The sequence below is a fragment of the Xyrauchen texanus genome, chromosome 19, assembly GCF_025860055.1.
Source record: "Xyrauchen texanus isolate HMW12.3.18 chromosome 19, RBS_HiC_50CHRs, whole genome shotgun sequence".
In the NCBI taxonomy this organism is placed as follows: domain Eukaryota; kingdom Metazoa; phylum Chordata; class Actinopteri; order Cypriniformes; family Catostomidae; genus Xyrauchen; species Xyrauchen texanus.
The window spans coordinates 3,395,097-3,417,332 of NC_068294.1; the positions used below are offsets into that span (position 1 = coordinate 3,395,097).

At 40.5% G+C, this 22,236-nt stretch overlaps 1 protein-coding gene across 1 annotated transcript; it reads right to left on the minus strand.

Moving 5' to 3' along the window:
* Positions 1-63: 63 nt before the first annotated feature.
* On the minus strand, positions 64-19,127 carry rell2 (RELT like 2). Its single transcript, XM_052149348.1, has 6 exons — positions 19,066-19,127; positions 16,196-16,686; positions 6,542-6,604; positions 6,293-6,356; positions 5,636-5,812; positions 64-5,021 (listed from the first exon to the last, which is right to left on the minus strand). The coding sequence occupies exons 2-6, from the start codon at positions 16,386-16,388 to the stop codon at positions 4,352-4,354; spliced, it is 1,167 nt and encodes a 388-aa protein (XP_052005308.1). The 5' UTR covers positions 16,389-16,686; positions 19,066-19,127; the 3' UTR covers positions 64-4,351.
* Between the last annotated feature and the right edge of the window lie 3,109 nt (positions 19,128-22,236).

Sequence of the window (22,236 nt, forward strand, 5' to 3'; positions counted from 1 at the left end):
CAATTAGACTAATTTCTTTATTGAAAATGAAATTATTTTTGAATGTAATATATACCCATTTAGTTAGATATCACTGGTTAGGGTCTGGGCAGCCTGTCAGACATTAGACAGGGTATCTTTCCCCAGTTGGCTCCTCCAGTTGATGTGCGGAGAAAACAGAGTTTAAATGAGGTGGAGTGTACACAACAATATGATCAGACAGTTACTGTACTGCACAATAATTCAGATTTGTTCACACTCAGCCAAACTTGGTTTTAAAAGTGTTTTAATAACTGTTGAACATGTCCATATGGTCATGAATACATTGATTTCTGTAAGACATTCTGTAATGGGTTGGATAACTGACAATCTCCATTTACATTATTTGAACTCTATATAACTTTTCATACAAGGATATATGACTAAACAAGTAGAGTTAAAATAGCTCCTACTAACTTAACACTGAACTCTGATCTGTTAAGAGGAACATTGTTTAAATTAACTATTGCCCACAGAATTAGGTTGCTTATATATATATATATATATATACAGTATCTCACAAAGGTGAGTACACCCCTCACATTTTTGTAAATATTTCATTATATCTTTTCATGTGACAACACTGAAGAAATTACACTTTGCTACAATGTAAAATTTGCTGTCCCCTCAAAATAACTAAACACACAGCCATTAATGTCTAAACCGCTGGCAACAAAAGTGAGTACACCCCTAAGTGTAAATGTCCAAATTGGGCCCAAAGTGTCAATATTTTGTGTGGCCACCATTATTTTCCAGCACTGGTTTAACCCTCTTGGGCATGGAGTTCACCAGAGCTTCACAGGTTGCCACTGGAGTCCTCTTCCACTCCTCCATAACGACATCACGTAGCTGGTGGTGTAGACCTTGTACTCCTCCACCTTCCCTTTGAGGATGCCCCACAGATGCTCAATAGGGTTTAGGTCTGGAGACATGCTTGGCCAGTCCACCACCTTCACCCTCAGCTTATTTAGCAAGGCAGTGGTCATCTTGGAGGTGTGTTTGGGGTCGTTATCATGCTGGAATACTGCCCTGCGGCCCAGTCTCCGAAGGGAGGGGATCATGCTCTGCTTCAGTATGTCACAGTACATGTTGGCATTCATGGTTCCCTCAATTAACTGTAGCTCCCCAGTGCCAGCAGCACTCATGCAGCCCTAGACCATGACACTCCCACCACCATGCTCGACTGTAGGCAAGACACACTTGTCTTTGTACATCTCACCTGGTTTCCGCCACACACGCTTGACACCAACTGAACCAAATAAGTTTATCTTGGTCTCATCAGACCACAGGACATGGCTCCAGTAATCCATGTCCTTAGTCTGCTTGCCTTCAGCAAACTGTTTGCAGGCTTTCTTGTGCCTCATCTTTAGAAGAGGCTTCCTTCTGGGACGACAGCCATGCAGACCAATTTGATGCAGTGTGCGCACTCATATGTCTATTTCCCAAAGATAACCTCTGGATATGACGCTGAGCACGTGCACTCAACTTCTTTAGTCGACCATGGCGAGGCCTGTTCTGAGTGGAACCTGTCCTGTTAAACCGCTGTATGGTCTTGGCCACCATGCTGCAGCTCAGTGTCAGGGTCTTGGAAATCTTCTTAGAGCCTAGGCCATCTTTATGTAGAGCAACAATTCTTTTTTCAGATCCTCAGAGAGTTCTTTGCCATGAGGTGCCATGTTGAACTTCTAGTGACCAGTTTGAGGGAGTGTGAGAGCGATGACACCAAATTTAACGCACCTGCTCCCCATTCACACCTGAGACCTTGTAACACTAATGAGTCACATGACACCGGGGAGGAAAAATGGCTAATTGGGCCCAATTTGGACATTTTCACTTAGGGGTGTACTCAATTTTGTTGCCAGCAGTTTACACATTAATGGCTGTGAGTTATTTTGAGGGGACAGCAAATGTACACTGTTATACAAGCTGTACACGCACTACTTTACATTGTAGCAAAGTGTCATTTCTTCAGTGTTGTCACATGAAAACATTATCAAACATTTACAAAAATGTGAGGGGTGTACTCACTTTTGTGAGATAATGTATATATATATACTTTTAATAAACAGAATGCCATTAACTAGATGGCATTGTCAATATATGTTTACAATAGCCACTGATTTTATTTTGGCTCATAACATGTAGTTTATTTACATACATATACACATGGGGTTCAAAAGTCTCAGTCAACTTATGACAACTTGTCTATTTAATGTTTCTTATTTAATGTCATATTTTTTTTTACCAATTATTTTATAAGTAACAATTTGAATAAAAGATTCACAAATTTACATAATTTCTTTTGGTGTATGCTATATTCCCTTTTAGCTTGAACTTGAGATGGCAAGAACTCCACAAGATTGTGAAAAATCCATGTTATACCAACATTTTCCAAAGAAAGGAAATCTAATCTTTTGTATACTATTTGATTAGTGACCTGAAATTGTTTTAAATATTTCTTATTTATTTTATGTCATAACTTTGTTTCTTTTTAGGTTCAAATAAGATTTCAAATCCCAGATTTTCAATGTCAGCTCAGATTTTTGAACCCACACTGTATACAGGTGTTTTTCAACTTCAGGTAATTTCATGTCCCTGGGGTTGATCTTCTCAATTTGTTATATGAGGGTTTTATTAAAACTGAATTAGAAACATTTTTACCATGCTTTTACCATCTATGTTTTGTCATTTAGAAATGCTTTGAATAGAATTTACTGTTTTAGCCTTGCCCCAGACACAAACTTTTAAAATTAAACTATGAAAATCCCTTATAAAAATGCAAATTATTACATGTTTAAAACTATAATAGTCTAAAGCATAAACCATTTTAATATATATTGTGTGAAAATTATCTCTATGATTTTTTGTCCCACAGTTGTGCCGACATTTCCAACACACAAAACAATTTTGCCCCAATTATTTTATTTCAAAAGTTAGTGTTAGTGTTAAAAAGTTGTTAAAGCAATAGTTCACCCAAAACTGAACATTCTCTCATCATTTACTCACCCTCATGCCATCCCAGATGTGTATGACGTTCTTTCTTCTGCAGAACACAAATGAAGATTTTTAGAAGAATATCTCAGCTCTGTAGGTCCATACAAAGAATGTATAGTCATCATAAAAGTTAACCATATGACTCCAGTGGTTAAATCCATGTCTTCTGTAGAGATATGATAGGTGTGGGTTGAGAAACAGATGAATATTTCAGTCCAAATTTGCTAGAAATTCTTCTCCCTGCCCAGTAGGGTATACACGTTTACATTACATTTATGCATTTGGCAGACGCTTTTATCCAAAGCAACTTACAGTGCACTTATTACAGGGACAATCCCCCCCGGAGCAACCTGGATTTAAGTGCCTTGCTCAAGGACACAATGGTGGTGGACATGGGGTTAGAACCTGTGACCTTCTGATTAACAGCCCTGTGCTTTAGCCACTACGCCACTACCACTCACTCTTCCTGTTAAAATACACTAAGAATGTGAAAGTGAAAGTGGAGATTGACTGAGCAAGGAGGAGAATTTATAGTAAAAATTGACTAAAATATTTATCTGTTTCTCACCCATACCTACAGTATGAAATCTCTTCTGGAGACATTGATTTAATCGTATGGATTACTTTTATGCTGATTTATGTGATGCACCCATTCACTTGCATTGTATTGACTAAAAGAGTTGAGAAATTCTTCATTTGTGAATAGAAAAAGTCATAAACATCCGGGATGGCATAAGGGTAGGGTAGAAAAAGTCATAAACATCCGGGATGGCATAAGGGTAGGGTAGAGTAAATGAAGAAATATTTTTCCTTTTTGGGTGAACTATTGCTTTAACCAAGTCGACAAAAGTGTCAGTGAAGAGCATGCTTGAGATTAAATTTGAAACAAAGAAAATTAGTGGAGTAAATATCACCTGTGACCAGAATAATTGAATCAGGTGTCATTTCTAATCAAGCTGTTATTTTGTGTGAAAATATTATATGATTGTGTGTATTTATTTAGGATACATAAAATGTTATCTATGAAATTAATCTTTTGCCTTTTTAAAAAAGTTAGACATGTCATTTCCATCAGCGTCATTTCCACAGAATTCTATTAAACACAATACAGAATTTGAGAAACAACACTATTGTGGGAATTTTCTTGACTTGAAAACAATCCACAGTTCTAAAAGTGCCCGAAATTGAAGAAACACCCATTACAGGTATGCATTGTATATTAAAAAGCAGTCCATGTGGCAACTTAAAAGCTTTGCATTTTAGTCTCATTCTTAAAAAACAATTGTCTGACCATCTCAATAATCTATAACACTATGCTCGTTGGGCAATGACGCTATAATCATACCTGCTGATTGTCTATACTCTCCTGACTAATTTTGCCAGTCTTTATATCATCGTTTTGCACCGCATCACGTCCTCTATGCTCAGTAGTGGCTACAGATGTGACAGTAATCTCTTCCTCAGTTCTTACCACAGAAAATCTAGAGCTGTCTCGAACATTCCCTGTGGTTTTTGTACTTAATTTGTCTTGTGAATTCATATCTAAAGATGCTTCATCAGCCCTTTCCTTCTCTGGGCTGGTCTCTAATTTATTGACAGAACCTTTAATTGAATTCAGATCTAAAGCTGTTTCAGTGTCAATAAGAGACACAGCGACAGAGCTCAAGCACTCTTCTAGAGATACTGACAGCTGTTCAGCTGTGCTTGTCCCTTCCTTGTCCTCTTCAACCCTTTCCTTGGTCCCCACTGGACTGCTGCCCTTATAGAAGCCAAGCAGTGTGACGCTTTTCTTACGTTTTCCTGGGTTTGGAACCTTGCCGTTCGTTCCTCCGGTGTCTTTGAACATGTTACGGATGTTGTATTCTTCCTGAGGCTTTTTTGAGGTATCTTTGAACCCCGCCCTGCCGTCTGACAGTGTGGTGTCATTGGATATGTCTCCTGGTTTAGCGGCGGGCAGATTGATCGAACCTTGAAGGCTGTTCTTCTTCTCCGTGTGGGTGACACGAAATCTGTGAATTTAGGGAGTTTAGCTTATAATGTGTAGATATTGCAAATAAAACATTTAAGACATTTGAAGGATGGCAACTCTCTGAAAGATTTAGCATGTGAATGTGGGTCTGACATATTGATAGGATATTGGTCTTGGCAGACTAGATCTGCTACGCTGCTGCTGCAGAGCAAATACAGAGACTTGCTACTGCTTGAAAAACACATGCATACTGAGTTAGCATGTGGACATGCTGCTACTGGTGCACAATGAGACAAAACACAAGACATGTTGCATTGAGCACGTGTTACATGCTGCTGCACAAATAGACATAAACAATTCCAATGTAGCAGATCCAGACAAGTGGAGCTGAGGTAGAGTTGGGTTTCAGAAAAAACTCTTGTAGCTGATAGTGGAGGAAAAGGAGCCAACAAGTGAGCAGCATGTACATTATATGTAAACTCCTTACATATTTTCAAGGATCTAAACTACAGTATAAGATAGTTAAGGTACTTCCAAGTGTTTTTTCATACGGTAGTTTTGATGACTTTAATATTCTTCTAAAATGGGGAAAATAGTAATAATAAACAATGAGGTGTATACAAATGTTTAATACAGTTTAATACAGAGTCTCACCTGCCCACAGAAAACACAGTCATCTCCCCCTGCCGGGCTTTGCTTCTAGCCACACGGCTTCTGCGTCGTGTTCTTAATAGATGTCCTTGCATACAGTGAACACAGGTGCTGATTTCTCCTCCCAGATGAACTGTATGATGGTGAAGGGGAAGACCTACACTGTCCTTGCGACGTAAACTGCTTAGAAAGAAAGCCCCATTCAGTGGCCTCAAAAAGAGTTCACAATATCAGTCTTTTCATGAAATAAAATGTACACTTTCTTTTTCTCTAGTAAGTCTTGCACACCCACAGACTGCCCATGCTCTGTTCACTGATTGTGTTATGCAAATTGCACACACAAAAAATGGAAAGTTTGCTTAATCTAGTAAAGTCTAATCTGATTGGCTGGCTTTACGCAATTTCTGTTATTTTTAATCAGTTGTGTTTTTGCAATGAGCACTTTTGGAAGCATACACAGTAGTGCAACAGTTAAAAAAGTTACTTTCCATTAATGTTATTTTAACTAAGCGATATGTAATGTTTGACCTAAACTTTTCTGGGGCTCATAAAGGCCTCTATTCCTTTATTACCTGTGCATTCATTTGGATTTCAATATGTTACCATTAATTATATGTGTGATGTGTGAATGTAAATGTTTACAGCACACAATAACTTTACCGTGGATCGTGAAGTTCACAGACATTTTGGCCACCCAACATGTCTTTGAAGGCATCCATATTGGCTGCAACACAAACAAAAAAGTTTCATCAATCATTTCATCAAATAGTATTCAATACATTTATACATTATTATATACATTATTTCAGAAATTATTGATAAAAATATACATGATGAAAACAATAGTACAAACTGTCCTTTTAATTACACAATAGAACAAACTTAAACAGAGGAAGAAAATATCTTCACCTTCATTCTCAATTATGCATTTCAGAATTTGTTCCACAGTGTCTTGACTGTCATCTGATTCATCTGAGGAAAAAAGTGGGGACATAATTTTCTACTTTTATATTATATATAATCAAGATAATGATAATCATATACTTATAAATTAAATAATGAACTGAATTAGAATACTTAAAATTAACAATTAACAAATTGTTAATTTTAGAAGTGTTTTAGAAGTGTTTCCCATTAACAGTCATTTTAGCGGTTAAGAGCATTTTCTACGAGCAATTTTACGATAAGTAAAATATATAAATATATTTATAAAGAGGGAGACGTGACTCAGCGACAGAGTTCCGGACGCCACCATTCAGCTACATGGGCTCGCCTCGTTTCGTGCCGACAGAAATGCAGCGCTGTGCGGTAAGACTCGCTGTGGTGGCTTGTGTGTTTACATCAACACGGAATGGTGCAAGAACTCTATGCTAGACTCTTGCTCATCGCTGGTGGAGTTTGTGACTGTTAGGTACAGACCTTTTTATTTACCATGGCAATTCACACCGGAGTTTACATTCCCCCCAGTGCTAATGCTAAGGAAGCGCTCTGTAAACTGTATGGAGCTATTAGCGAACTGCAGAAAGCTAACCCTGACAGACTGTTTATTGTCGCCGGAGATTTCAACTATGCAAATCTCAAGACAGTGCTCCCTAAAGTCCATCAGTATGTGGACTTTGCAACGAGAAGGGCGAACACACTGGATCTTGTTTACATGAACATTCTAGGTGAGTACCGGGTGGAGCCCCGAACCTCAGCTACTCAGACCACATCTCTGTTATGCTAATCCCAGTATACAAACCACTCGTCAGGCGCACAAAACCACTTCAAAAGCAGGTGAAAACCTGGCCAGTAGGAGCCATCTCTGCTCTTCAGGACTGTTTTGAGTGTACTGACTGGCACATGTTCAGGGAGGCTGCAACATATGGCGACTCAACCAACTTGGATGAATACACAGCATCAGTGATCAGCTACATCAACAAGTGCATTGATGATGTTACTTTCTCCAAGACCATCACGCTCCAACCAGAAGCCGTGGATGACTGCAGAGGTGCGTGCGTTGCTGAGGACCCGAGACTCTGCCTTCAGAGCAGGCGACAAGGTGGCCCTAAGAACAGTGAGGTCCAAACTGTCCCGGGCCATCAGAGAGGCAAAGCATGCACACGCCCAGAGAATCCACAGTCAGTTCCAGGACAGCGTCGACACGCGGCGTATGTGGCAGGCCATCGCCAACTACAGGACAACATCAGTTGCCTGTGACAATGATGCCTCCCTTCCAAATGCACTGAACGACTTCTACGCTCGGTTTGACAGTGATGTCTCATCAATGTCATTGCTGCTTTGTTGCTCGGAACTGCACCCAATACTTTCACCCACTCTTGCACTTGTGTATATGGTTGAGTCACAATAAAGTGATTTGATTTTCATTTGATATAGGGCAGTTTACTGTGCCTTTGCCATGTGAAACACCAATCAGTGAACAAATTCTATTTTAGCACATAGAGGCATCTCGTGGACAGCGCTCTGGCCTGTAAAATGGAGTTCATGTCTGAATACGTCGATTCTGAAGCATTTAGCATACTTCGTTCAGGGGCCACACATGCAGGTTCCACAGATTGGGCTGGGGATGCCAGATTGTGACTTGTGCCTGAGAGAGGAGATCCCTCCTCAGCGGTATTTCCCATGGTGAGCTGTATAACATCTCTATCTAGATGGCTCTCTAGAAAGACAGCCAGCAGCTCTAGGTGGTTGACATGTCATGGCCTTTCGTACATGTTTCCAGGTGTCGTAAGTTGGGTATCCATTACGCACCATGCCCCAACCTGTGTTGGTGCATTTGCGGTCAGCACTTTCTTTCTAAAAACTTGACCCACCATTACACCCTGTTGGTAGAAGTCTGGTGCTGACAATGGTGCTAGAGCAACCAGACAGTAGCGAGGTACCACGATGCACAGGAAAATGATATTACTTCATGATTTTTCAGTTTGAACTGAAACAGACACCAAAGAATGGTCTGTACACACTCGTTCAAGTGTTGCACACGCATAACTCCTAAAAAGGAGATTTACTGGCTGGGGAAAAGTGTCCTATTCGCCAATTGATATTAGACTAGATTTTCCATATGGCAAAGCTGCAAGTCTCTGTGTTTGCTCAGTAGTACCTGTTCATTTTCAATGGGGCGAGCACCGCATTGATACATTTTGTGAATGTGCGGGGAGCCAGAGACAGACTGAAATGAAGGACTTTAACTTGATACAAAGTTCCCTCAAATGTGAATCTAAAAAGCCGCCTTTAACGTGGTGCAATTGGTACATGGTATGCATCCTTCAGATCTATTGTTGCAAATCAGTCCTGAGGATGGATGTGTGATAAGATCTGTTTCTGAGTTAACATTTTGAATGGCTGCATTGCAAGTGGGCAATTCAAGCATCTCAGAACTAGAAAGGGCCGAAGCCCACCATCCTTCTCCAGGAATTAACGTCTGTAAATCCTGCTGTGTGTGTCGCAGTCTGTGCACGCAACACTAGCATATCGTGTGGTCAGACCGAGATTGTGCTCGATCGTTGTAAACACTAGCTTTGACATGTCTGTGAGGACTTGCCACGCATACGTGCAGTGGGACAGCAGACTTATTAATTCATATGAAACAATCTCTTTTGCGTTCTTTGTAAGAAGATTGTGTATTTCGGCTCGTAACACTGGCACGACGGAACCATAGAAGACAGAACACTGTCGAAACAGGGCCATGTTCAATAATTTTTTAGCACCTGGTCGAAATGTAGGAAAGAGCTCCCCACGCATCTGCGTAACGGGAAGTGGTTGTGCATAATATGTGGGCTTTGAAGTGTGAAAGCCCTTTATTGATAAAGTGTGAACGTCTTGTCGGCACAGGGCTTGCTACCTTTGTGTATATATATATATATATATATATATATATATATATATATACACATAATATACAGTAAACAATTGCTTTATAAGGATACACAACACCTGCGAAGCGCTGCAGGGAATTGGGATGATGAAGTGGCCCGTTCGGCAGCGAAGTGTCAAGCAGCGAGGCAGAGTGATGTTCACCTGAATACTGCAGGAGAGTCAACTCTTTGCCATGAAGATTCTACCTGCTGACTTGTGTAGTTGACAGCAAAGCATTAGAGGGTGTGGCAGGGCAGAGGGCGGGGCCGAGTTGTGATTATAACAAACCCGGTCCCTTATCAGGCTAATTAAGCCTCCGAGAGGGATAAAGGCCGATGGCAGCCGCTGGTGCGACGAGAGAGAGATAGTTTACGGACATGTCCGTCATGTGTGTGTTGTTGTCGTCTTTTGTTTAAGTTTATTATTAAAATATTATTTATATCGTCAAGCCAGTTCTCGCCTCCTCCTTTCCATTGAACTACGTTACAGAGGGCTTCTAGACAGGAGATTAATCACTGTCTTGAAGGAAGCAAATTCTGAGCAATGGTGTTTGTGCAACCTGCTTTTAAAGTAGACAGCTTCGCCTGGAAGGCCGGGCCTCAAACACCATAGCCCAAATTACAATATTGCCGTTATTGCAGAGAGGTTTCAACTAGGTCGTTTGGAAGGACAACTCCCCATATGTGTTAGCATGTAATATGAAATGTACTGAGTCATGAGGAACAACAAGTTAGAAAACACAACAGCAATTCAGAAAACACAACAGCAAATCAGAAAACACAATGGCAAGACAGAACACAAAACAGCAATTCAGTCTAAATGGAAAGGGTAGGTATCATAGCTTTACGCCTGATTGGCTGTGTGGAGAATACCTAGTCCTTTCCTCAGGACAGGTTCTCTGCCCACGATTATTACAAAATGAATAACAAATGAACAATTACTGAAAATTGTGAGTAGTTTGTCACTCAGTAAAACAGTAATGGAACCCTTTATAACACAGAGAGCAAAAAGAGCAAGCTGGAAATGTTTTAGGTATGATCTACCTAAATACACCTTTACACGTCTACATGTGTAAGGGACCATCTAAAAATTCCAACAACTGTGGAAATGTGTTTTCTGACTTGGTGTTGTGTTTTCTGAATTGTTTTTGTGTTTTCTAACTTGTTTTGTTTCGTCTCGGGTTACTTAACTGTAACCCCTGTTCCCTGAAAAAAGCGGAATGAGATGCTGCGCTGATTTAGCGCTTTGGGAACGTCTTTTAGGAGTGACCAGCAGTGAATATGCGTGCAACACGTCAACTGTGGATGTCTGGACCACTTATGGTTGTGTAGTTGTGCTCACAAGAGCGCGAGAGGTCTAAGACATGAGCTTGTGATGTTGACTCAAGGACGTAAGAGCCCAGAGTCGCATGAACATCCAAACTATAAAATCTTATGAATGTATGCGGAGAGGACCAGCCTGCTGCATTACAAACATGCTGCAGAGGGACACCTCTAGCCAAAGCTTTAGAGGGAGCAAACCCCTGGTAGAATGAGCCCTGATACCTACTGGCGAAGCTTGACCGCACACCTCACAGATCAGGGCAATAGCATCCCTCAACCAATGTGACATTGTTTGTTTGGAGGTGGACACCCCCCCCCCCCCCACCCCTGTTACGCCCCCCATGGCAAACGAAGAGTTGCCCTGACTTAAGAAGAGAAAACCATCTTGAGAGTCAGAAGTTTATCAGACGCTGGCTCTAGAGGTTCAAAGGGGGTCTAAACCAGACCCTCAAGGCAAGACCCTTGTCCTAAATCCCATGAAGGGATCCTGATCCTAACAGGCGGTCTCAATCGCATGGCTCCATGAACGAAGTGAGCGAGCAGAGGATGTTTCCCCAATGGCATCCCATCAATCAAGGCGTGGCAAGCCGATAGGGTGGCCACATAAACCCTGAGAGTGGCTTGCATGTGCCTGCTGATAATTTTTCCTGCAGAAAGTCCAAAACTGAAGCAATCTGGCAGTTAACTGGATCTGCATTATGTGCAGTGCACCATCTTTCAAAGAAACTCCATTTATTGGCATAACGTCTCGATGACTTCAGGTGAAAGCCCAGTGTCCCTCAGTTGGTACCCTTCAGGGTCCAAACATGAAGGTTCCACAGCTTGGGCCGGGTATGAAGTATCGTCCCCTGCACCTGAGACAGAAGGTCCCTCCTGTCCGGAATCGCCCAAGGCGAGCCGTCGAGGAGAGATTTATCTCTGAGAACCATACCGTTTGGTCAACGTGGTGCTATCAGTAAGAGGCAGGACCCTTGCTGGCGAACTCTGGCCAGGAGCAGAGAAACCGGAGGAAACGCATACAGGCGCATTCTGGGCCATGTATGCGCCATCGTGTCCAGAACCAGGGGGGCTGGGTGACTCAGAGAGAAGTAGAAGTCACCTAAAAACTCATGTGATGTATTCACCACTTTTACCTCACCTTCCGGGCAGGTGTGGTCTCCACAGGTTCTTCTCCCCCTGAAAGAATAGGAAACTGGGTAAGACTCCCTTCCCTCGATGCATGTAAGGGCCCCAGCCGTTTATTGCTATATGCGGAGAAACATAGAGAGAAAAGAGGCCCAGCCAGGCTCGACCCATTCCCAGGTTGGCAAGCGTCGCCTTGTTCCCCTGTCTAGGTTAACCAAATATACACCACCTGATCTATATGTATAAGAGATGTCATAACTTATTGCCAAAATGTTTTAACGTCTAAATGGATCAGGGAAATTGGACAGTAACTTGCTTGGATCTTTGTCCATTTTAAGAATCAGACTGATCTGGGCTTGTGTCATGGTTGGCGAAAGCTTTCCATTCTTTAATGATTCTTTATAAACTTCTAACAAAAGTGGAGCCAATTCTGTAGCATAAGATCTAAATAATTCAGCAGCAAAGCCATCTGGACCTGGAGCCTTGCCAGTAGACAGAGACTTAATTACCTCGTGAAGCTCCTCCAAGTTTATCACAGAATCAAGAGATGATTTAAGGGAGTTCTAATTGTTCCACAAAATTTTGAATATCTTCCTAAGTAGAAAAAGTCGTGGAACTATTGAGATCAAAATATAACTCTTTAAAAGCAAAAATTTCACCACCAGCAGATTAGAGAATGGAAGAAAAGACTCCCTGCTTTATCCCCTGACTCAATGTATGACTGTCTTGCCCTGAATAGCCAAAACTCCACCTTCCGTGACAAAATAGTATTATATCTGTATTTCAAACAGGTCACTTCTCTGAGGTCATCAGATGACATTTGGCTCTTCAGCTCTGCTTTGGCACTTTTAATATTCCCTTCGAACTCCATGAGTTCTCGTGCTCTGGATTTTTTGATGAATGACCCCTAAGAACTGCCTTAAGTGCCTCCCATGCCATGCCCATAGAGGACAATGAGGACCAGTTGGTCTCTATATAAACATTGATTTCAGCCTTTAACTTTTGTTGGAAATCAGGATTTTGCAAAAGGGATACATTAAAGTGCAAACTAAATGATTTTGTTTTCTCTGTATGTGGCAACACCTCTAAAATCACCAGGGCATGATCTAAGACTAAGATGTTTCCAATTGAACAATCAACGACGGAAGAAATTAGGGAAATTAAAAAAATATCTATTTTAGAATAAATCTTATGGACTGATGAAAATAATTATTATTCCCTAACAGATGGGTCCAAAAGTCTCTGTAAGACCCAGATTTTTAAACATCCTGTGAAGCGTCAATGTTGCTCTAGGGGGCTTGCACACTTTTGCTTCACTATGATCAAGGACTTCATTAAAAGATTAAAGTCTCCTCCCAATATTATCATAATCATGAGAGGTGCCAGCGGCTTGCAACATCCCTTCAAGATCTATTAAAAAGCCCTGATCATCAGCGTTAGGTGCATAAATATTAGCCAAAATAAGACTTTGCCCATGAATTTCTGCGAAAATAATAACGACTCTTCCTAATTTATCTCTAATCTGTTTGAGACATTTAAACTGTAGATGCTTACTTATCAATGTAATGACTCCCCTACTCTTACTTGAGTCAGCACTAAAGAAAACATGTCCACCCCACATCTTCTCAGATTTTTCAGCTTCCTGCTGGGAAAGATGTGTTTCTTGAAGAAACACTATATCATATTTCTAAAGTTTAAGAAAATAAATAACTTTCCTTCTTTTTATGGGGTATCCCAACCCATTCACATTCCACGTGGAGAGAGACAATCCACTCATATTAACATTTAACATATTGGTATAATAGAAAAAATAAATTGTGTCAAAAACAAGATTATACAGACCACATTCCCCATTAGTGCAACAATAAAACCCTGAACTTCCCCAGAACTACAAACAGAAAAAAGAAAAATGTGCACATTAACCCCATGCATGACAGCGCCAACCAGCATCAATCCCTCTAAACTCAAAAGGTCCATGTTCACCTCTCGCATGGTGTCACGTGACCTTCCAAAAATGTGATTTTAATTTTAACAAAATTATTGCGCTCCCTTTATATGGTTGGCGCAGGGAGATGCGCAAGTGTTTTGAGTGCTCTCTCTTATGTCTTTACTCTCAAACGGTGCTAAGAAGTATGTGAACCATTGTTCTTGTTTCAATTCTAGGAGTGCACGCTCAATAAACCCCGTGCGGCTGCTTGTGCTGCCCAGCGGCAACTCTGCTCATTTATACGATGCGTGGTATTTGGACATTTTATCGAGAACAAGTACATGAGCGAAGTATCTAACCCAATACCAGTCCTATAACAAATGCATCATTCTTTTGCATGGCACTTCATCTGTGGAAATCTGGAGGATTTTAAAATCCTGAAATCTTCAATGGATAAAGTGTAATTTCGCAATTGTCCTGCAAGTGTCTGCATAAGTCTATGTCCTTACGATACTCTATTATTATTATTATTATTATTATTGCTTTAAACTGTACAACATGACAACAAAAAATCTAATTGGGAACAAAGGAGAGAAACTAAATTGTTAATAAAAGAACATTTAAAAGAGTTTATCCAGGGGTGTATTATGACTAGCAAGAGCCCTAGGGCCAATTTTATTTAAGGCCCCCCAGTCCAATTATATTTCAAAGTTGATCCACGCAGTCAGTTTTCATTTATTTAAGTCTCTTTTAATACCAGTTCTGTTATTTACGGTCAGATTAACTCAAACATACAGCACGGTTGTGGTAAAGAAACTGCTCAACTGAATCATATTTGCTGAACAGACACTGTTCTTAAACAGACAGTACCATTTTAACATTTGTTATACATAATGTAAACTCAATGTATATTCTACAAATGATGCATACCATAAACAAGAATGCAAAGAAATGTGTTATAAATGTGTAAACATGCATATATTTAAAGGTGCAATAATACATTATGACATATTTTAACTTCATCAAACACTTAAAATATACAGAATATAACAAATAGACTCCTACAGCACATGCATATGGGTTTGGTGAAACTTGTCAAAGAGTTTAAGCAGTTCTGGCCTGCACTGCTATATCTGTTCAAACTCATCTGAATGATGGGGTGCGTTCCATTCAGAGGTGATCATCACTATTCCCTATTGTAAAAGACTTTACCCTCCATTGTGAGAGCTTTGAAGGGCTGAAAGGTGTGGGTCATCATTTTGTTTGCAATGACCGTCATTTTGTTTGCTCTGTGAAGGCATCATGTAAGCCAAAATCCCTTAGAGTAGATTATATTAACAGCATTTTTTAATTATCTAAGAGTCTATTTTTGAATGTTCAAAACATTAGCTGTCAAGCGCTTTATTCTGCTTTTAGATGTTTTCTTTCTTTCACTTACTGTAAGACCCTGGGGTGGACTGGCCATCGGAAGAACCAGGACTTTTCCTGATGGGCTGGCCGCGAAACGGGGCCAAATGGGCCATGATAAGCTGAAATGGGCTGCCGCATTATGCAGAACGGGCCACAAATATGCAGAAAAGGAAAGTGTAAACTCTAACTGTAAATCTCTGGGAAGATTTCTCTTCCCAGTCTGCCCCTGGTAAGATCTGCAAAAAATGTCTAACTTCAAGCATTTAAAAATATTTTAAGCTTTAACCAACATTATAATTTGTTTCAACAAACTTTAAGTTTCTTGGTCAGTACCTTTGTACCACACAAAATAAAATATTAATATCGTCCTTTTCCCAACCACCTAAGCCCAGTTATTTTTTGTAAATTTGTGGAGAAATGCAGTTATAGCAATGAATAGCATAATACATGTTTTTGTTCAACAGCACTTTTCATACAAAACATAAAGCTTAATCCTATAAAGCCTAAAGTATGAAATAATATTCAGAAAATTCACATTTCAGATTTGAAAAAGTGGCTCAAATAAAAAAATTAGACACAGGAAGGCAAAAGGGTCTTAAAAGCAGGCTGGGGGCCCTCATAGTCACAGGACCCTATTGAGGGAGCATTGTATAAGCTGACAGCTGTGGGGGCCACATATTCAAGCGTATATAAACATTGGTTTTGTTTATTAAGGAGTTGCTAACTCCTTTGGAACATTTGTTTCTAAATTGATTGGCTGCCAGGCCTTGCAAACTTTACAAATATGGTTTTGCATGTCTTTTTCAATTTTTGGGGGATTGTTCTGAAACACCATTTAATATTTTTAAAACATATTTTATAAAAACATTTTCATATGTTAGTAGAACAAATGAACAAATGAAAAAAGAACAAAAAATGACTTGCCATCTTTTTCTTTTTCCAGTTTATCTTCACAGTCTGCCTCATCGTCATTTAATTCGCAGCGGTAGCCCTTCTTCTTCAATAAGTGACAGATCAGGAAACCCAGAAGGCCCGTGATGAAGAACAAAAAGACAACGAGAAAGATTATATATGTTGGAGGGGGCTCACCCTCACTGGGTGTCTCTTGGTCTGTCATCCCACCGTTTTCTCTCACAGTCAACAGTCTGCAAAGTGAAAAAAATTATAGAAGGTAGTTGATGGGGTAGTGAACGCTCACACTTAACCTAAAAACTGGACACGCTCAGTTTTTCTCCAGCATTAAGGAAGTTGTCTTTGTCAAGCCATCTCACTCCTTTGGCTTGGAGAGATAATCAGCCGCTCAGCTCCTTAAGGGTATATTTCTTGCTAGCAAGTGCCTTTATCTTGCTATCCAGGCGTGTGTTGAGAGGAGCTTGGCCCACACCCTCTGTTCCAACTTCAGATATATCAGCAAGCTTCAACAGAGCCAGAAAAACACAGTGTCATTTGTATTCCATTGTATCACTTTTTTAGTTAGATCAAATGATATTTATATTTAGAAAATTATATGAAAGCATTGAGTAGCTCTTGGATTACAGTATCAGCATATACAGTAATAACGCCTGACAGCCATTAAACCATACTTAACTTTATGTACGGGTTTCTAATGTTGGCAACTCCTTAATACTATAAATGCTTTACATCTGTCCTGTCATTTTCACAGCTTACTAATGATGAATGAATGTGTTATCAATTTATAACATGTGAGTTCAAATATGTCACTATTTGGCAAGTATTGCATGAAAGTCTACATTTTTCTTCATGTTGATATAACCACATATCAGTGATTTCCTTTATAATTCATTTGTAAATAACTAATTAGTCAATGATGAACCCCTTTATGAACCATTTATTTGTATAAGAGAATACAAATAAAATGTCATAACGTATTAGGCTTTACGTAAAAGCTTTTTAAATGTGAAACTCTTTAAAAGATGAGAACAGTCTGGTAACAGTATCTTATTCCAAAGATGATGACTGTAATAGCAGGATGAAAAGTTGTGGTTTGTGTTTAAAGGGATGGTTAAGCCATAAATAAAACAAATCTATCAATTACATCTGTCATTTACTCACCCTCATGCTGTTCCAAACCCTATGACTTTCTTTTTTCTGTGGAGCACAAAAGGAAACGTTACACAAAATGTTAGAAACAGTATGAGGGTGTAGTAACGGAGACAGAATGTTCGTTTTTAGGTGGCCTATCCCTTTAAACAGCACAGAGAAACCTTAGTCAGCAAGCAGTTCTTCTGGCCCAAAGGCTTTTTATAGAACTTGTTTAAGATTTTGGATCAATTTACAAAGCATAACTCCATTAAATCTAGAGGAACGCTGGTGAGAATGAATGAGAGCTGCTCTGCAGAGTGACTCAGCATTTTCATGACCTCCACAACCAAACACAGACACTGATGACACTGCAAGTATTATTCTCATCCTCAAATCATTCGAACCTGATCTACCCTTGACCTTCCACTATTGATCAATGTGTTTTAGCTTAGTGTGACAAATTTAGAAAAAGAAAAGTAAGAAACAGACCAATGGATCTGTTCAGGGAACAGGGAAAATACAATGCTAAATGCAAATTAGAATTAGAAAATGCAACTGCATAGTCAGAATATCTTATCAAGTTAACTTCAACTGTTAAAAATCCGTCTCGGGACACCTGCTTTCTGCACTGCATCTAGCTTAGCTTTTGCAGAAGGTTGTGTTCAATGCATTTTGATTTGTGTATGTCCCGTATTTAGAGCTGGGCTGTCCCGTATTTGGCTAGTAGGAAATTGGCAACCCTATGCTCCATAGATCTGCCATCCTGCAGAGTACAACTATAATTAACCACTAGAAACAGAAGATTTGGATTCACTTGAAATTTACAGGCAGGTTTGTCAGAGAAGAGTTAGAACTAAACCAGGACTATTGAACATCCCTGGAAATGAGCAAACAAAACACATCGTCAATAAGCTAGATCACAAATGAACAGTTAAGAAATGTTTTCATACATTCAAATGCAATAAAATATTAGTTTACTCAATGGCAAGCCTCATGAACCTATTAAACTTCTATACATCTTAATATCAGTAAACTGCTAGAAATAAGCAGACAAAAAAAGGTCATATAAACAATTATGCCAGTAGCAATATGAATTCCATGATCCCACATACTTTGACTTTTTAATAAAGACATTTCAAGCATTGTAGGCTATTAGTTATTTTGAGAATAAGCTACTGTCAAATCTCGCTCACTTAGTTTCACAATCAATCGATTGATCATGTTCTTGTTTATAAATGATATAATAGTCTTAGTGGGTGTTCACCCAGGGCACATTTTTGCATTCCGTGGACGCGATATTTTCAATAGTCAGTCAATGCGTCTTTAGCCGCTGCGTCGCGTCTTTTATGTTTAAGGTTGCGTTTTTAAGACTGCATGTCAAGTGAAAAATAGTTTCCAGCTCGTTTTGAAAACAATTACGCGTGCTGTGTGAACACCCCTTGCTTATCAGTGTAGCGTTATTGGCGTTATTGCTGATCCGATCGGTAAATACGTTCATAAAATCAGTGCGATGCTATTGATTTGTTTAATGAATGTTTGGATAGATCACGGTGACGTGGATTAGCGGTGGTACACCGGTGTCAAATTAAAATGGCTTTACAATTAAATGAGGTGTCCTGTGAGATGGCCTTATCCATAACCTTTAAAACTGAGAAAGCCAGAGACCAAATTACTAAACTGGTACTACTATAGTTAAAGAACATGTATCATAAAGCAATATAAATGGATTACAATATTCTTGACTCACTCACCATTCCTCATGATGCTTAGAGCGATGACATTGAGAGGCTGAAGCAGCAGACGCTCAATAATAGGCTACGCTCCACTGTGAAACACACTCAACTCGGAGCAGTGTCCCATGGGTGGAGTTGCCTACGTTCACTCTCGTTTGTAGATTTGGGAGACTGGAGCTAGTTGTCACATGGGGAAGTTGTGGAAAGGTCTCTCTCAGCTTCACTTCTCGAAATGCACCTCAAACAGCAGAGTGGAAAACATCAAATTAAGAAAGTGCAAACAGATATAAGACGATAAATAAAGTAAAATGTGTAATTGAAAGGATGCGATTAGGGACTGTTCACTCAAGAAACATTATAGCTTTCCGTTTGCGTTATTTTTTTAAGTGTTGGTCAGGTAGCCTATGTGTACGACATACTGACGGTCATTGCGTCGTGTTTTTCTTGTTTTCCGCGCCATAAACGTTGCGTATTTAAAAATGAAACAGCAGTTAAAACGCGTCTCGAGAACCCCTGCTTTCAGTTCTACTAGGTTGCGCTCCGTCATGCTGTTTTGGACGCAGGAACATGTTCTGTGTGAACGTCCATACAGTTAAAGCACAAATTGGTGTGACGACTTCAGGCTCTTCAACTATTTAATCTTGTATTTCGACCAGTATATTGTCCATAAGCGTCTATACGTACGTAACCTCGGTTCGCTGCAACGAAGGGAATGAGAAATTGCGTTTATTAACGCATATGGGTAGTGCTTTCTTACACAACATAGTTGAAACCTCTCTACAATAATGGCAATATTCTTATATTGGCAATGGTGTTTGAGCCCCGCCTTTTGTGCAAGGCTGTCCACTATAAAAACAGGTGCACAAACACCATTTCCTCAGAATTACTGACTGAGAGCAAGGAGTGCATCGCTCATGCCTCAAGAATTCTTGAGTCTTGTAGTGCGGCTAGCATTCGCAATGTCTCTTTCCCTTCCTATCAGGAAACTGAGGTCAAACGTGCTGTGTAAGAACCAATGAGGTTCATTTTCGTGTTTGAGCTTCCGCATGAACCAAGGAGGCAAGAACCTTGCGGAAGCTCAAACGTGCAGCGTAACACAAGAATTAAACTCATTGGTTCATGCCGAAGCTCAAACGTGCAGCGTAACACGAGAATGAACCTCATTGGTTCATGCTGAAGCTCAAACGTGCTGCGTAACATGAGAATGAACCTCATTGGTTCATGCAGAATCTCAAATGTGCAGTGTAACACGAGAATGAACCTCATTGGTTCATGCGGAAGCTCAAACGTGCTGTGTAACACGACAATGAACCTCATTGGTTCTTGTGGAAACTCAAACTTGCTGCGTAACACGAGAATGAACCTCATTGGTTCATGCGGAAGCTCAAATGTGCTGTGTAACACGACAATGAACCTCATTGGTTCTTGTGGAAACTCAAACTTGCTGCGTAACACGAGAATGAACCTCATTGGTTCATGCGGAAACTCAAACTTGCTGCGTAACACGAGAATTAACCTCATTGGTTCATGCGGAAACTCAAACGTGCTGCGTAACACGAGAATGAACCTCATTGGTTCATGCAGAAACTCAAACTTGCTGCGTAACACGAGAATGAACCTCATTGGTTCATGCGGAAGCTCAAACGTGCTGCGTAACACGAGAATGAACCTCATTGGTTCATGCGGATGCTCAAACGTGCTGCGTAACACGAGAATGAACCTCATTGGTTCTTGCGGATGCTCAAACGTGCTGCGTAACACGAGAATGAACCTCATTGGTTCTTGCGGATGCTCAAACGTGCTGCGTAACACGAGAATGAACCTCATTGGTTCTTGCGGATGCTCAAACGTGCTGCGTAACATGAGAATGAACCTCATTGGTTCTTGCGGATGCTCAAACGTGCTGCGTAACACATGAACCTCATTGGTTCATGCGGAAGCTCAAATGTGCTGCGTAACACGACAATGAACCTCATTGGTTCACGCGGAAGCTCAAACGTGCTGCGTAACACGACAATGAACCTCATTGGTTCACGCGGAAGCTCAAACGTGCTGCGTAACACGACAATGAACCTCATTGGTTCATGCGGAAGCTCAACGTGCTGCGTAACACGAGAATGAACCTCATTGGTTCTTGCGGATGCTCAAACGGGATGCGTAAAACGAGAATTAACCTCATTGGTTCTTGCGGATGCTCAAACGTGATGCGTAAAACGAGAATTAACCTCATTGGTTCATGCGGAAACTCAAACGTGCTGCGTAACACGAGAATGAACCTCATTGGTTCATGCGGAAGCTCAAACGTGCTGCGTAACACGAGAATGAACCTCATTGGTTCATGCGGATGCTCAAACGTGCTGCGTAACACAACAATGAACCTCATTGTTTCATGCGGATGCTTAAACGTGCTGCGTAACACAAGAATGAACCTCATTGTTTCATGCAGAAGCTCAAACTTGCTGCATAACACAAGAATGAACCTCATTGGTTCTTGCGGATGCTCAAACGTGATGCGTAACACAAGAATGAACCTCATTGGTTCATGCGGAAGCTCAAACGTGCTGCGTAACACGACAATTAACCTCATTGGTTCATGCGGAAGCTCAAACGTGATGCGTAACACAAGAATGAACCTCATTGGTTCTTGCGGATGCTCAAACGTGATGCGTAACAAGAATGAACCTCATTGGTTCTTGCGGATGCTCAAACGTGATGCGTAACACGAGAATGAACCTCATTGGTTCATGCGGAAGCTCAAACGTGCTGCGTAACACGACAATGAACCTCATTGGTTCATGCGGAAACTCAAACGTGCTGCGTAACACGACAATGAACCTCATTGGTTCATGCGGAAGCTCAAACGTGCTGCGTAACACGACAATGAACCTCATTGGTTCATGCGGAAGCTTAATCATGCAGCGTAACACGAGAATGAACCTCATTGGTTCTTGAGGATGCTCAAACATGATGCGTAACACGAGAATGAACCTCATTGGTTCATGCGGAAACTCAAACATGCTGCGTAACACGACAATGAACCTCATTGGTTCATGCGGAAACTCAAACTTGCTGCGTAACACGACAATGAACCTCATTGGTTCTTGCGGAAGCTCAAACGTGCTGCGTAACACGTCAATGAACCTCATTGGTTCATGCGGAAGCTTAATCATGCAGCGTAACACAAGAATG